The following is a 17,702-nucleotide window of genomic DNA, read 5'->3' as shown; positions in this document are numbered from 1 at the left end:
ATTTATATGATCCAGTCTGTTGAGGTGTTGTGTGGCATTTCCGGTTCTTTTTTGCAAGAGGAAAAAGATGGGGTCTAAATCCACATATTTATTGCTTACATTATGGGTGGAGAACCAAGCCTCTAGGAACTCCCGTGCATGTCTATGTTTGGCTCAAGCTATGATGGTGGTCGCGTCGTTCCAGTTAAATTGATGACTTTCGTTGTTGGAATGTACAGAAAGGAGGGAAAGTTCGTCGTGGTGTTTTACTGCTAGCTGGATGTTCGTGTATCCTGACGGCTAGTTTCCTTCCTGTCTGGCCAATGTAGCATTTCTGGCAGTCCTTGCATAGTATTTTGTACACTATGTTGGTCTTGCATGCAGTGTGTATGAGGTCGTTGATCCTTGTGAGCTAACCTGATTCATAGTGGTCGTATCTGCCTCACTGTCAGTTCTGATTCATTCTTGACCTTGTATTAGGTCGTGTTGGGTCCTCTCGGTGTTGTCTATTTAGTAGGCAGCTGCGGATAAAGTTGATGAGAGAACCATTGCAAGTGAAGACCTTGCACAGGCACTCTTCCTCCTTCTTGTGAAGTTCAGGAGTTGCAGCCTGTTTGAAAAGTGTCTTCACACAGCTTTGTTTGTGGGCGTTGGGGTGACTGAAATTGAGGATTTAGTCAGTGTGGGTTGCCTTCCAATATACTGTGGTTTGGAATTCCCCGTTGGTCATCCATTTTACCCTGATGGCCAGGAACGAAAGCTGATTGTTATTTTCATCTTCTCTTGTAAATATGGCTCAGAGGAATATGTTGTTGATGCGGTGGTGGCTCTCTTATAACTTAGTGCATTTAATGATGACAAATGCGTCATCCACATATTGTATCAGCAGTTTTAGCGCTATGCAGGGGAGGGCTGTGCATTCTAATCTCTTCATGACTGCCTCTGCAATAAGTCCTGAGATGGGTGTGCCATTAATATGCTTGTAACCTTGACCGGTAAAGGTGAAGAGTGGTGAGGTATAGGTCCAGTAGTCTGAGTACATTGTCCTTGTTGAACATAGAACATTACAGCACAGTACAGGCCCTTCGGCCCTCAATGTTGTGCCGACCTGTCATACCGATCTCAAGCCCATCTCACCTACACTATTCCATGTACGTCCATATGCTTGTCCAATGATGACTTAAATGAACCTCAAGTTGGCGGATCTCCTACCCTTGCAGGCAAAGCATTCCATTCCCTTACTACTCTCTGAGTAAAGAAGCTACCTCTGACATCTGTCCTATATCTTTCACCCCTCAACTTAAAGCTATGCCCCCTCGTGCTCGCCGTCACCATCCTAAGAAAAAGGCTCTCCCTATCCATCCTATCTAACCCTCTGATTATCTTATATGATGGAGCTGTCGGTGAGCATTCCTGTTTCCTCTAGTATTGTGGCCAGCGTTTCTTTGGCTAGTGGGATGTCAGTGGATGTGAATAGTGCTATAACGTCAAAGGATACCATAATCTTGTCGTCATTGATTTTGTTATTCTTGAAGTTAGTAAGGAATTCCTGGGCTGACTGGATGGAGTGTACTCTGGGGAGTCTGTAGAAGCTGGTGGGCTGGGTTCCAGGCTTCTGGTTTCATTTTTATGTAGTTTGTCTTGGTTATTTGCCTTGCGTTCTTCAGTCTCCTCAGTGTTTGGGTGATCCTATTTCCTAGCTGTGGTGTTGGGTTTATCTCCAACTGTTGCTAAGTGTCTACATCTGCAAGCAATGCCTGTGCTTTTTCACTGTAGTCTGCTTTATTCATAATGATGGTCAGACATCCTTTGTCGGCTGGTAGGATAATGATGTTCCTGATTTTCTTGAGTCCTTTGAGTGCTTTTCTTTCTGACGTGTTTAGGGTGTCCCAATCATTCCACTGGTTCAGTGCAGGGATTATAGTCTGATGGCCTGTTGAGTTTTGTCCAGGAGTCCATTGTTTTTTTCAATTTCCGTTCTTTGAACAATCAACTTCCGTTCCTGGGCATCAGGGTAGAACAAATGGCGAAACAGCGAATTCCAAACCACAGTTAACAGGAAGGCGACCCACACTGACCAAATCCTCAATTTTCAAAGCATCACCCCAACGCCCACAAACAAAGCTGTGTAAGGACACAATTCAAATGGGTCACAACACACTGGAACTTCGCAAGAGGAACAGCACCTATGCAAGGTCTTTGCTATCAGTGGTTTCCTCACCAACTTCATCTACAGATGCCTACTAGATAGGCAACACCAAGAGGATATAATATGACCGAATACATTGGCCACACTAATGTATCAAGAATATATCAGAACTGACAATGAGGCACACATAACCACTAGGAATCAGGATAGTACACAAACCCACAGCCACATGACAACACTCAAGGACCAAAGACCCCATATACCCACAACATGCAGGACCAATGCAGTGTACAAAATAGCGCGCAAGGACTGCCAAAAACATTACATCGGCCAGACAGGAAGGAAACTGGCCATCAGGGTACAGGAACACCAGCTAGCAGCAAAAAGACATGACCAACTTTCCCTTATTTCAGAACACTCAGACAAACAAGGCTATCAATTTAACAGAGATGATGTGACCATCCTAGCTCAAACCAACCATAGGGATGCATGGGAATTCACAGAGGCCTGGTTCTCCACCATAATGTAATCAATAAACACGTGGAATTAGACCCCATATACAAACACTGGTAAATGACAAAATGCTTCAACAGACCAGATCATATGAATACTAAGTGGAGTAGAACAACTGATTCAGCAGGGGGATGGAAACCAAAATTGTAGTTCGAGTATAGAAAAGGTTGAGAGTAGGGAGGTCCGAGATAAAGTTTCAGGGACGCAAGATGGCACTGGCAAGCAAGAAGTTGGATTGAAGTGTGTCTACTTGAATGCCAGGAGCGTCCAGAATAAGGCGGGTGAACTTGCAGCATAGGTTAGTACCTGGGACTTCGATGTTGTGGCCATTTCGGAGACATGGATAGAGCAGGGAGAGGAATGGTTGTTGCAGGTTCCGGGATTTAGATGTTTCAGAAAGAACAGAGAAGATGGTAAATGTTGGGGGTGGTGGGGGGCGGTGTGGCATTCTTGGTTAAGGACAGTATTACAGTTGCAGAAAGGATGTCTGGAGACTCGTCAACTGAGGTAGTATGGGCTGAGGTCAGAAACAGGAAAGGAGAGGTCAACCTGTTGGGAGTTTTCTATAGGCCTCCGAATAGTTCCAGAGATGTAGAGGAAAGGATAGCAAAGATGATTCTCCATGGGAGTGAGAGAGACAGGGTAGTTGTCATGGGGGACTTCAACTTTCCAAATATTGACTGGGAATACTATAGTTCGAGTACTATAGATAGGTCAGTTTTTGTCCAGTGTGTGCAGGAGGGCTTCCTGACACAGTATGTAGATAAGCCAACAAGGGACGAAGCCACATTAGATTTGGTACTGGGTAATGAGCCTGGCCAGGTGTTAGATTTGGAAGTAGGTGAGCACTTTGGTGATAGCGATCACAATTCTGTTATGTTTACTTTAGTGATGGAAAGGGACAGGTGTATACCACTGGGCAAGACTTATAGCTGGGGGAAAGGCAATTACGATGAGATTAGGAAAGATTTAGAGAGCATAGGATGGGGAAGGAAACTGCAGGGGATGGGCACATTAGAAATGTGGAGCTTATTCAAGGAAAAGCTCCTGTGTGTCCGAGATAAGTATGTACCTGTCAGGCAGGGAGGAAGCTGCAGAGCGCAGGAGCCGTGGTTTAGGAAGGAGGTGGAATCTCTGGTCGAGAGGAAGGCGGCGGCTTATGTTAGGATGAGATGTGAAGGCTCAGTTAGGGCGCTTGAGGGCTACGAGGTAGCCAAGAAAGACCTAAAGAGAGAGCTCAGAAGAGCCAGGAGGAGACATGAGAAGTTGTTGGCGGATAGGACCAGGGTAAACCCTAAGGCTTTCTATAGGTATTTAAGGAATAAAAGAATGACAAAAGTAAGATTAGGCCCAATCAAGGATAGTAGTGGTAAGTTGTGTGTGCAGTCAGAGGAGATAGGGGAAACGCTAAAAGAATATTTTTCAACAGTATTCACTCTAGAAAACGACAATGTTGTCGAGGAGAATACTGAGATACAGGCTACTAGACTAGGTGGGATTGACGTTCACAAGGAAGGGGTATTAGAAACCCTACAGAGGGTGAAGATAGATAAGTCCCCTGCGCCAGATGGGATTTATCCTAGGATCCTCTGGGAAGCCAGAGAGGAGATTGCTGAGCCTTTGGCATCGATCTTTAACTCATCTTTGTCAACAGGAATAGTGCCAGACAACTGGAGGATAGCAAATGTGGTTCCCCTGTTCAAGAAGGGGAGTAGAAACAACCCTGGGAATTATAGACCAGTGAACCTTAGCTCAGTTTTTGGTAAAGTGTTGGAAAAGGTTATAAGGGATAGGATTTATAATCATATAGAAAAGAATAAATTGATTAGGGATAGTCAGCACGGTTTTGTGGAGGGGAGGTCGTGCCTCACAAACCTTATTGAGTTCTTTGAGAAGGTGACCAAACAGGTAGATGAGAGTAAACCGGTTGATGTGGTGTATATGGATTTCAGCAAGGCGTTCAATAAGGTTCCCCACAGTAGGCTATTGTACAAAATGCGGAGGAATGGAATTGTGGGAGATATAGCAGTTTGGATCGGAAATTGGCTTGCTGAAAGAAGACAGAGGGTGGTAGTTGATGGGAAATGTTCATCCTGAAGACCAGTTACTAGTGGTGTACCGCAAGGGTCGGTGTTGGGTCCACTGCTATTTGTCATTTTTATAAATGACCTGGATGAGGGCATAGAAGGATGGGTTAGTAAATTTGCAGATGACACTAAGGTCAGTGGAGTTGTGGATAGTGATGAAGGATGCTGTAGGTTGCAGAGAGACAGAGGTAAGCTGCAGAGCTGGGCTGAGAGGTGGCAAATGGAGTTTAATGCGGACAAGTGTGAGGTGATGCACTTTGGTAGGAGTAACCGGAAGGCAAAGTACTGGGCTAATGGTAAGATTCTTAGTAGTGTAGATGAGTAGAGAGATCTCAGTGTCCATGTACACAGATCCTTGAAAGTTGCCACCCAGGTTGACAAGGCTGTTAAGGCAGCATACAGTGTTTTAGCTTTTATTAATAGAGGGATCGAGTTCCGGAGCCAAGAGGTTATGCTGCAGCTGTACAAAACTCTGGTGTGGCCGCACTTGGAGTATTGTGCACAGTTCTGGTCACCACATTATAAAAAGGATGTGGAAGCTTTGGAAAGAGTGCAAAGGAGATTTACTGGGAGGTTGCCTGGTCTGGAGGGAAGGTCTTACGAGGAAAGGCTGAGGGACTTGAGGCTGTTTTCATTAGAGAGAAGAAGGTTGAGAGGTGACTTAATTGAAACACATAAAATAATCAGAGGGTTAGATAGGGTGGATAGGGAGAGCCTTTTTCCTAGGATGGTGACAGCGAGCACGAGGGGGCATAGCTTTAAATTGAGGGGTGAAAGATATAGGACAGATGACAGAGGTAGTTTCTTTACTCAGAGAGTAGTAAGGGAATGGAACGCTTTGCCTGCAAGGGTAGTAGATTTGCCAACTTTAGGTACGTTTAAGTCGTCATTGGATAAGTATATGGACGTACATGGAATAGTGTAGGTTAGATGGGCTTGAGATCGGTATGACAGGTTGGCACAACATCGAGGGCCGAAGGGCCTGTACTGTGCTGTAATGCTCTATATTCTATATTCAACAATCGCTTCATTGAAGGCTGCACTGACGATGTTACCTAACATGGTGACAGAACGTCTGAACTATAATCAGCCTGCTTGGTGAGCAAGTCAACAACCTCACTGATACAATATTCCCCAAATATTATTTGCACAGTTCACAACTCTTAAGTTCTAACCATTAATTCAGTTGTTTGAGATGAGTATTTTTGACAATCATATGCAAGTAGCACATGTAACTCTGAGGTGTTTACCTGCTTTGAGATAAATGCAATCTTGTTTGGTAGTAGTGCACAGGAGCTATTGACTATTTTGGTGTTACTCCATTAACGTCTACCGCATCTCTAGTAACTTAAAATGATGGGTTTTTTTAATATCAATCTTCATAACAAGATGATGTATTGTAGAATAAACCCTGTACAAAATGTAACTTTAAACTACAAACAAGATTGTACGTGTCACTTATTTCTCACTTCAGAGTAATAGAGCATGGAAACAGGCCCTTCAGCCCACTAGTTCATATTCTTGTTACTTTTATGGCAATTGGTCATCCAAAGTACGTTATCCAATTAATCTTTTTGTTTACAAACTCAGACAGTAAACACTGGCTTCAAAGAGAGAAACAATTTGTCGATTTAAGGTGGCTCTGATGATGGCATAAGGAAGTCCCTCAACACTGTAAAGTTAATGAAGTGTTCCTAACATGCAGTTACCATTGTGATGTAGCAAACAACGATACTAATTTGTACCTAGCAAGCTTCCGTGAATAATGAGACAGTGACCAGATTTTCATATTTTACTTTTCAGTATGTATTGAGCAGACATCAGGGTTCTTCTGCTCTTTGGTTCTTTCATGTTCATCTATGGGAAAACAGTATCTCAATTCAAAATCTAAATCTGAAAAACAGTTTCCTTTCAGTACGGAATGGTTAGACTGGACAAGACAGTCAAACCTGGAGTCAGAGATAATGGGAATTGCAGATGCTGGAGAATCCAAGATAACAAAGTGTGAAGCTGGATGAACACAGCAGGCCAAGCAGCACCTCAGGAGCACAAAAGCTGACATTTCCGGCCTAGACCCCTGAAGGAGGGTCTAGGCCCGAAATGTCAGCTTTTGTGCTCCTGAGATGCTGCTTGGCCTGCCGTGTTCAAACCTGGAGTCAGCCTTGAATTCACAATCTACTGATTCCAATAAAAAGAAACTGATAAAGCTAGATAAAGTAGCATCAGTGACAATCTTAATCCTGCGCATAAAAACTTAGCAGTAGTGTGTCACTTGGTTAGGATGTGGCTGATTTTTGCCTTTCCTCAGTAAAGGACTCGAAAGATACCTACAGGGGGTTCTGCTATAACGTGTGTTCTGGCAATGTCAATGGGCTATAACATGATTAACGAATAGGGGAATACTATTTCAAAAATGCAAACTTGTGCTGGCTATAACGAAATTCCACTGGAGTACGCAACAACATCATGGGCTCTGTCAAAGGAAAATTTCTTTTTTTCGATCCTCGCAGACGGTACAAATGTTTAGAGTTAGTCAATGAGCTCATTTGAAAACCTATCGGATTGTATGTCATAAACCTCAAATATAATATCACACAGAGAACAACCATCTTATTAGGAAACTATGTAAAGTTTTACTTTGAAGAGTTTGTGCTGAACACGTTAAATGCAAAAAGACGAAGTATAGTTTAATATGAGTGGTGTTAAAACATGCACCTTTGTGTGTAGTATTTTTGCCTACATTTTGTTCGATATTTGATATGTAAGAACTTTTGAACTTGCTCATGTAGATCATTTGTAACAAAAGCTGTCTGTGTTACAACCTATTCTTTTCCAGCACTATTTTGAATAGAATATTATTCAGGTTTATCAAGCATTTAATCCTACAATTAACTTCAACATCAATGGGCGACGTAGGAAAGAAAGGTCAGATTCCTCTGCTCCACTTATCAGAAAAATATATCCAGAAATCTGAGCCAACAGAACGTCAGGCCAAGTAAGCAGTGGACTAGGCTGTGGTGCAGACTATGTTGCAGGTGAATAGATTTTATTTGAATATAAGTGCCAAGGTTCACACAAGTGACAGGCATGGTGCCAATATTTATAGTTGCTAAGGAAGAATTTTGAGTCATTTTGAATGTTTCTTTTGGTGGTCTGCCCCTAAACCCGGCTTTTGGATTGGTCCTGTTATTTCTGTAGCACGATTTTCTATAATGCCATGTGCACTCGAATCCAACTATCGTGTTATAGCAGAGACCCCTGTATAAGCAATAATGCTACAACTTACAATTAGTTCAGTGTATGCCGAGGATAGAATATATTTCAGTTGCATTTCAGTGGTAATGCAAACATAATTTTCTGCTTGGCTCGGTTGTGAAATGTGAAATTCTGCATGATTCCTGGGTTGTAATTAAAATAATTACAAAGAAAGCAGAATATAAATGTCACACTATGTAAACTGACACCACTAAGCTCTAAGCTCTGTTTTAGAGGTTATATTGGCTACATTTACAAGTTAGGTGGTGCGCTGCATGACGAGCCTTTACAATGACTAATTCTCCAAATGCAAGAACATAATGGTAAAACTGTACTTCAAAGGTAGTTACAAGGTTGGAAAGTCTAACATGGAATAAATTAGGAAATTCTTCTCAAAGGCACAAATTTTTTTTTGGAACATCAGTAATGCTATAATGCAATCATTTTCTATATCCCACTACGAAGTGTAAAACTAAAATATATTTGTAGCCTGTTAAAATAATTAGTTATGACAGCATATCGATTTCCATGACTGAGCATTTACTGACAACGTATACAATGGTGATTTCCAGTATTATATCACAACGGACATACATGGAATAGCGTAGGTTAGATGGGCTTCAGATCAGTATGACAGGTCGGCACAACATCGAGGGCCGAAGGCCTGTACTGTGCTGTAATGTTCTATGTTACCTATGTTATCTAAGCCTCACTAAATCAAGCTAAACATTATTTACTGAAACCCAATTATGAAAAGAAAATTGATGCACACTAAGTTTCATTTGAAACATTTCAATACTGACCATAAGATCACATTTAGCAGTAATATTAAGTAGCAAAACAGATTACCTGAGTGTTAACAAATGTCACATAGTAAACAAACAATACATACCATCGGTTTGCATCTTCTTTGGCTGCATGGAGGGTGAAGACACTGTTGAGGTAACTCTAAAATTAGCAGGTAACGTCTCTGCTGATCCAGGCGTCATAGCCCTTACGTCCTTTGGTCGGAACTTTTTTCTCCAAGAAGGTGCTCTTCTGAAACCCTTTTCATCCTCCTTTTACAGGTCGAAAATAAAGCACGTACATCAGCTATATCCAGTTACTTGTTCTTGTGAACATCTCACAACAACAAAGACACACACCAATCACTAAAATAATTGTTTAAACAGTACTGCCAGTGACTTCCTATCTGTATGTGCACATGGAGAAAGATCTAAAGGTCAGCAGAATCTGAAGAAACAATTAAATTTGATTCTTACATCATCTAGTCTCCGGTCTGTTCCAAGTGCCAAGAGGTTGTTAAATTCTCTCTCCAATGACTGGCGTGCCTGCAAACATAAAGGCCAAAATTAATTCTTAACATTACACCAAAACGTGTTTTAGGTTATCAACCAAAACAGATTGTAATACTATCTCAAACAAAGAAAACAATTTCACAAAACGCTGCGAGCAACTAAAGGCAAGATGATGCGAGTAGGTAACTCAGTAGATTGTAACCAGACACTGGATATGCTTTGACTGTAATTGAAATTGAACTTGTCATCTTGCAAGTATGATGTTCCTGTGCATTAATCTTGACTTTCATCATAACACTGTTACTTAGCAGAAGTGATTGACATCACTTGAGCATCTTTCAAACAAACTCTAATAGAATTGCTAGATAATAAGGTGTGAAGCTGGATGAACACAGCAGGCCAAGCAGCATCTCAGGAGCACAAAAGCTGACGTTTCGGGCCTAGACCCTTCATCAGAGAGGGGGATGGGGTGAGGGTTCTGGAATAAGAACCTTCGCCCCATCCCCCTCTCTGATGAAGGGTCTAGGCACGAAACGTCAGCTTTTGTGCTCCTGAGATGCTGCTTGGCCAGCTGTGTTCATCCAGCCTCACACTTTATTATCTTGGATTCTCCAGCATCTGCAGTTCCCATTATCTCTAACAGAATTGCTTACTTGAAACAAATTCTGAACCAAAATGGGAGGAGAAACAGAAAATAGACATGCAACACAAAAATAATTTAAGCTGAAGAGAGTCTGCTTATTTGATATGCTAAAACCATACAAAGTCCACTGTTGTGGATGAGATTGTGGAATACTTGACCATAAGACTGTTTTGCCCCTCAAGCCTGCTCTACCATTCAACAGGATCATGACTGATCTGACATTCTTCATGTCCATTTTCTTGCCTGTTCCTCATAATCCTTGATTTCCCTGTCGATCAAGAATCTATCTCAGGCTTAAATATACACAAGGACTCTGTCCCCACAGCTTTTACTGGCAAGGAGTTCCAAAGACTCTCAATTCTCAGAGAAGAGAGTCCTCTTCATCTCAGTCTTAAATTAGCACCTGTTTATTCTGAGACGGTGCCCTCTGGTTGTAACCTCTCCAGCAAGGGGAAGCATCCTCTCAGCATTTACCCTGTCAAGCCCCTTAAGAATGCGATATGTTTCAATGAGACCACCTCTCATTCTTCTAAACTCCAGTGGGTAAAGTCTCAACCTGTTTGACCTTTGCTCAGAAGACAATCCCTCCATATGGAGGATCATCTTATTTGATCTTCTCTGAGCAGCCCCCAATGAAATGCTAACTTTTCTTAAATAAAGGGACAAAAACTGTTCATGGTGCACCACATGTGGTCTCACCAGCGCCTGCTACAGCTGCAGTTAGACTTCCCTAATCTTTGACTACAACTGCTTGAAATAAGGGGCAAAATTCCATTAAACTTTCTGATTGCCTGTTACACCCATGTGCTAGCTTTCTGCAGTTCGTGCACATGTGCCCTTAAGAGTACTGCATTCAGTTCTGGGGATATATTTTAACAAAGGATATTAAAGCCCTGGAGAGAGTTCATGGAAATTTAACAGAATGCTACCAGGAATGAGGGATTTTAGATACGAGAAAAGATGAAAGAAACTGGGATTATTCTCCTTGGAGCAGAGAAGATTAAGAGGTGACCTCATAGAGGTGTTCAAAATTATGAACAACTTTGATAGGGTAAAGAGGATATTCTGTTTCCACCAGTTGGCATATCAGTAACAAAGGGGTCACAATTTCAAAACTGCCAGCAAGAAGTGAGATAAGGAAAAACTTAATTTAGAGTTGTTAGGATTTGGAACGCACTACCTGGAGTGTGGTGAAGGCTTCAAAAGCGAGCTGGATATACATTTGAAAGTGATGATTTTAGATGGTTATTGATATAGGTCTGGAGAATGGGTAGCTGTCAGGAGCTGGTAGAGATACAACTGCGCAGTTGAAGACTCTACACCTGTACTTGAAGTTTAGAATGATATAAGTGGGGATCACATTAAAACTAGGAATACTAAGAGGCATGGATAGAACAGTTATGGAGAAGATGTTTCCACGAGCGGGAGAGACTAGGGCCTGAGAGAACAGCCTTGGAGTGCAGGAATTACCCCTTGGAACTAAGATGAGGAGGAATTTCCTCAGCCAGACAGCCGTGAATCTGTGAAACTCATTGCCACAGAGGCTGTGCTTTCAATGTCTTGACTTCCAGAGATAGACAAGTTCTTGATTAGTAAGGGGATAAAGGGTTATGTGGAGAAGTTAGGAGAATGGGTTTGACAGATGCATCAGCCATGATCGAAGAGTAGAGCAGAATCAACGGTCTAATTCCAGATTCCTATATTCTAGAGATAATGCTGGAGAATCCAAGATAACAAAGTGTGGAGGTGGATGAACACAGCAGGCCAAGCAGCATCTCTGATGAAGGGTCTAGGCTCAAAACGGCAGCTTTTATGCTCCTGAGATGCTGCTTGGCCTGCTGTGTTCATCCAGCTCCACACTTTGATATCTTCCTATATTCGAACTTTGTTTCTACAAGGAAGGAAGAAAAATATAGTTGAGTCAAGATGGTGTTGGCTTGGACGTAATTGCAGGAGGTAATGTTCTCTTGTATCTGCTACCCATGTCCTTCTAGATGGTAGTAGTCATGGGTTCAGAAGGTGCTGTCTCAGGAACTTTGATGAATTTCTTAACTTGTGGGTTAATTACAGAATTGTCTCTGTGAGACTCCTAAACATGAATTTGTTACAAGGGTCCAAGTTAATTGCCAATAACAATTTCAAATGTAGATAATCACAAAAAGAATGAAAGGGGAAGTCAAAGATATTCCGGGATCAGAGGACGACTAAAATTTGGAATCCTCTGTCACAAATTACCATCAGAGGCAAAAAAAAATTGAAAAGGCATTGAGATTGCAATGAGCATTTAAAACAAATGAGAAGTTTTAGCCACCAGACCTCAGGAAGAACATATTAATTCTGAACGGAGTGCATACAGAATTTACGATGACTTGACTTAAAGCATTAAGCTACAAGGTTTAAGAAATTAAGATTGCATTTTCAAGAATTTAGAACTCTAATATCTTATACTTAATAAATCACCCGTAAAAGAGAAAAGAATAATAGTTTGGGTGAAATCAATAGCAGAGCCTATGGAAAAGAAACATAGGCTGAATATTAAAGCCAGATATTTCAGCAGTACAACTGGGAACCATGTTTTAATGAGAATTGTGTAAGAAGTATGGAACTCTCCATTATTTGTTCATAGGATGTGAGCATCACCGGCTGGATCAGCATTTTTCTCATCCCTAATTCCCCTGAATGTGGTGTGTTAGTAAACTGCCTACTTGAACCAGTGCAATCCTTGAAATGTAGGGGCACCCACAATGCTATTGAAAAAACTCCACGATATTGACCCCGTGAACGAGACACAACAACAGTACAGTTTTAAATCACAACAGTAAGTGGATTTGCAAGTGGTGTTCTCTCTTAAAAGCATGTGTTATGGTGCCACAGAGTAGGTTGATTAGCACATCAGAAACGTTTGAGACTGATGGGTCCTTGGCAGTATGGATTAGAAGCTGGGGAAAGTACAGGAAAGAGAGGGTAAATATAGATGGACATTTCTCAGGTTGGAGACAAGTTGGAAGTAGTGCTCCCCAAGGGTAGGCGACGCGACCCTTGATTTTTTATTATTTATATAAACTATTTGGAGATGAGTTTTGAGGGCAAAATCTCTAAATGTGCAGATGATACTAAGCTAGGGAGAAGAGTGAATTGTTAAAATGATGCTGAATGACTTCAAAGGGACACTTAAGTTGGCAAAATGGACAGACAACTGGCAAATGAATTTCAATGCAGAAGGATGTGTAGAAGAGGGAAACAATACAGGCTCAACGGTACAACTGAAGGTGGACAGGAAAGTTTGAACAACTGTTAAGAAGGCATATTGTTTCCTTGGGTTTATAAAGAGAGGCATTGATTATAAATGCAAGGAAATGATGCTACACCTCGACAAATCACTGGTCAGACTCCATTTAGGGTATTGTGTTTAGCTCTGGGCACCTTATTTCAGGGTGGATCTTAAGGCCATGGAGGTAGTTCAAATGGAAGTTTACTAGAACAAGACGAGGAATGATGGGGTTTAGAAACAAGGAAACATGAAAGAAACTGGGCTTATTCTCCTTACAGCACAGAAGATTAAGAGGTGTCCAAAATTATAAAAATTCTTGACAGGGTAAAGGGGGATATTCTGTTTCCACGAGTTGGTACGCCAATAATTCAGGATCACAATTTCAACATTGTCAGCAAGAAACCGAGGCATGAAATGTGGAAAATGTTCTTCACGCAGAGTTGTTAGGATTTGGAGTGTGCTGCTGAGATGTTATTGGGACAACATTCTATTCATTTCTATATTTCTACAAATTAATGTCCTTTATCTGCTTACACATAGGTATGCAGACACTGCCTTAAAACTTCCTACCCAACTAGACATTAGGTGTAAAACTTTCTAACTCCTTAGGTTCCTACACATAGACATGCAGACACTGCCTTAAGCTTCCTGCCTGATTACAATTAGAGTTAAACTGTGCAAATCTTTATCTTCCTGCACAGGGGTATGTGGAAACTGTCTCAAATAAAGTGAGGAGCATTTGTAAAAGGTGTGAGACTTCTGAAGTATGTAAATTCTGTTCCTGACCACGGGGCCAGGGCACTGACTTTTGGTAAAGCCAGACACTTCGGCAGCTTGAAATTACATTCTGTCACTTTGGCAACTTGAAATCGCCTTCTGTCATTAGCAGTCACTTCACGAATGATCGACACTATATCCTGCTCTCTTTGTGTTTTTGATGTAGTAACTGTTCTGTATCATGTCATTGTCTGTTGTAGTAATTGTTTCATGTATCATAGCATAGTGAGATGTAAAATTGCTTTATGTATTATGCACTTGATAAGGTATAAAAAGCAGGGACTGTCCGCTGCTTGGAGAGAATTGCTTACAAGACTCTGCACTCTGTGCCAGGCTGAGTACAGTGATTCTCCACAGCTTGTACTTGCTTTGTAATAAAGGATTTGTGTTTTTCTAAACAGGTCAGTGTCTTGTTATTGCATCAAGTCCGTGAGGGTCTCCGAAAACGAAACTAACACTGCCTTGGACAGTGGTGGAGGCAGATTCCATAACAGGTTTCAAATGAGGGCAGGATATATATTTGAAAGTAATGATGCTAGAGGCTACAGACATGGGGCTGGAGAGTGGAATTAGCTGGGTAGCTTTTTCAGGAACTGGCAGTTACAAGATGGGTCAAAAGGTCTCCATCTGTCATGTAAAGTTCTATTATTTTATGTATCTGCTGACCATGTCCTTCTAGATTACAGAAGTCATAGGTTTAGAAGGTGCTTTCTAAGCAGCCTTGGTTACTTTCTGCAGTGCGTCTTGTCAATGATATGCGCTGCTGCTACTGTGTGTCGCAGGTGGTGGTGGATGGAGTCAAATCAGCTGTGCTGGTTTATCTGGGACAGTGTCAAGCTTCTTGATTGTTGTTTGCGATGGACCCATGTGGGAGAACTCCAAATATCTGTTGCAGATGAATTTGTCTATGACAGTATCAGTAAAGGTAAACACCATGGAGATAAAGTTCCACTTTCACATTGAAAATACCCTCCATTGTGTTGTATATCGCTATCACCATACGAGATGGGATAGATTTCAAACAGATCGAGGCACTGTGGTTCATAACAGACCCAGAACTGTAGTCCAGCATAATTTGAAATCTCATGGCCCAGCACATCCCCCAGTCAATCATTCCCATCAGGAGATCAACCCTGATTCAACAGTGAGTGCAGGGGGATTGCCAGGAGCAGCACTAGACATACGTATAAATCAGGTGGCCACGAGGTAAAGTCATCTTACAGGACTATTTGCATTCCAAAAAGCATAAGCAGCAAGTGACAGACAGAGTAAATTGATCCCACAAACAATGGATCAGATCTAAGCTTTGTAGTCTTTCACATTCAGTCATAATGGTGATGGACAATTAAACAACTCACTGGACAAGGAGGCTCCACAAATATCCCCATCCTCAATGATGGAAGAGCTTAGCACATCAGTGCAAAAGATAAGGCTGAAATATTTGCAACAGTCTTGAGCCAGAAGTTCTGGATGCTCCATCTTGGCCTCTTTCAGATGGCACTAGCATCTCAGATGCCAGTCCTCAGCCAATACCATTCTCTCTGAGATGAAGAAACAGTTAGATGCACTGGATGCCGCAAAGGTTACAAGCCCTGGCAATATTCCAACAATAGTACATAAGACCTGTGATCCAGAATTTGCTGCTCCCCTAGCTAAGCTCTTTCAGTATAATTACATCACTGGCATCTACCAACAGCATGCAGAATTGCCCAAATATATCCTGCACTCAAAAAACAGAACAAACTAACCTGCTAATTACTGCCCCATCAGTCTACTTTCAATCTTCAGTTAAGTGATGAAAGGCTCAGCTAAAAGCACCTGCTCAATGACATCCAGTGTGGGTTTTGCAAGAAACACTCAGGAAGAGTCAGAAAACCAGAAATGCTAACTCTGATTTTTCGTCACTGATGCTGTCAGAGCTGTTGAGCTTTTCCAGCAACTTGTGTTCTTTGTCAGTGGCATCCAGTGTGGGTTTTGCCAGAAACAGTCGGCTCCTGCCTTAGCAATACTGGAATCAAAAATAATCATGTACAAACTCTCCTCAGGTTGGAGCCATACCTGATACATAGCAAAATGAGTGTGGTTGTTAGAGGTCAGCTCAGTCCAGGACATCTCTGCAGGGGTTCCTCATAGCTGGTGTCCTAGGCCCAACTGTCTTCAGCCACTTCATCAAAGGCATTCCCTCCATCATAATGTCAGAAGTGGGGATGCTTGCCTATGACTGCACAATATTCAATACCATTCACTACTTCTCAGACAGTGAAGCAGTCCATGTCCAATTGCAACAAGGCCTCAACAATACCCAGGCCTGGGTCAAAAACTGACAAGAAACCTTTGGGTCACACAAATGCAGGCAATGACCATCTCCTACAAGAATCAATCGAATCACCACCACTTGACATTCAACAGTGTTCCTCACTGCATCTCCATTATGAATATCTTGACCAGAAACTGAACTGGGTCAAGAGTGGGTCACAGGCTAGGAATACTACAGCAAATAAGGACTGCCTGATGACCTAAACCCTCTCCACCATCTACAAGGCACAAAATCAGGAAAGTGATGGAATACTCCCCGCTTTTCTGGACAGATGCAGCTCTAACAACACTGAAGTAGCTTGACATCATTCACGACAAAAAACCCACTTGAGTGGCATCACACCTACAGTCAGTCACTCTACCACCACACAACCAGCCCAGCTCTTCCCCCCCACCCACTGCATCCCAAAACCAGTCCAACCTGTCTCTGCCTCCCTAACCGGTTCTTCCTCTCACCCATCCCTTCCTCCCACCCCAAGCCGCACCCCCAGCTACCTACTAACCTCATCCCACCTCCTTGACCTGTCCGTCTTCCCTGGACTGACCTATCCCCTCCTTACCTCCCCACCTACACTCTCTCCACCTATCTTCTTTACTCTCCATCTTCGGTCTGCCTCCTCCTCTCTCCCTATTTATTCCAGTTCCCTCTCCCCATCCCCCTCTCTGATGAAGGGTCTAGGCCCGAAACGTCAGCTTTTGTGCTCCTGAGATGCTGCTTGGCCTGCTGTGTTCATCCAGCCTCACATTTTATTATCTTGGAATTCTCCAGCATCTGCAGTTCCCATTATCTCTCACACTCTACCACTGATGTTCAGTAGCAGCAGTGTGTGCCATCTACAAAATGCACTACAGATATTTCATCAAAACTCCTTAAGACAATCATTTCCAAACTCTTGACCACTTCTGGAAGGACAACGGCAGCACATTCACGGGAACACCACCCCCTGCAAGTTCTGCTCCAAGCCACTCACTGTCCAACTTGGAAATATTTCACCGAAGGGCATTATGAGTCTACTTACAGTAGATGGACTGCAACAGTTCAAAAGGCAGCTCTCCACCACGTTTTCAAAGGGGACTAGGAATAATCAATAAATGCTAACCCAGCCAGCAATGCCCACGGCCCATGAATGAATAACAGCCAGCCTCGCTTTAAATTTTAATGGGGACAGTTTGCTATTGGCTGGGTCATTGTTTCAACTCAACAAAATAGTTGACCACCATTTGTAATTTGTCAAAACGAAGTGTGTGTACATTTGTACAAAGAACAGGGTTTTATTTAGATTAGCTTCCCTACAGTGTGGAAACAGGCCCTTCGGCCCAACAAGTCCACACTGCCCCTTGAAGCATCCCACCCAGACCCATCCACCCCCCCATAACCCACACACCCCTGAACACTACTGGCAATTTAGCATGG

General features: G+C 42.4%; 1 protein-coding gene across 13 annotated transcripts in view; it reads right to left on the bottom strand.

Moving 5' to 3' along the window:
* LOC125459524 (liprin-alpha-1-like) overlaps window positions 1-17,702 on the bottom strand; it is a 215,037-nt gene that overhangs the window by 10,091 nt on the left and 187,244 nt on the right. For all 13 annotated transcript variants that reach the window (XM_059652200.1, XM_059652205.1, XM_059652209.1 and 10 more), the window contains 2 exons: window positions 9,246-9,314; window positions 8,876-9,041 (listed from right to left, as the gene is read on the bottom strand). In XM_059652200.1, the coding sequence (XP_059508183.1) occupies window positions 8,876-9,041; window positions 9,246-9,314 (235 nt within the window). The remainder of the gene's footprint in view (window positions 1-8,875; window positions 9,042-9,245; window positions 9,315-17,702) is intronic.

This window comes from Stegostoma tigrinum, chromosome 17, assembly GCF_030684315.1.
Source record: "Stegostoma tigrinum isolate sSteTig4 chromosome 17, sSteTig4.hap1, whole genome shotgun sequence".
Taxonomy (NCBI): domain Eukaryota; kingdom Metazoa; phylum Chordata; class Chondrichthyes; order Orectolobiformes; family Stegostomatidae; genus Stegostoma; species Stegostoma tigrinum.
This window is presented reverse-complemented; position numbering and strand designations above follow the sequence as displayed.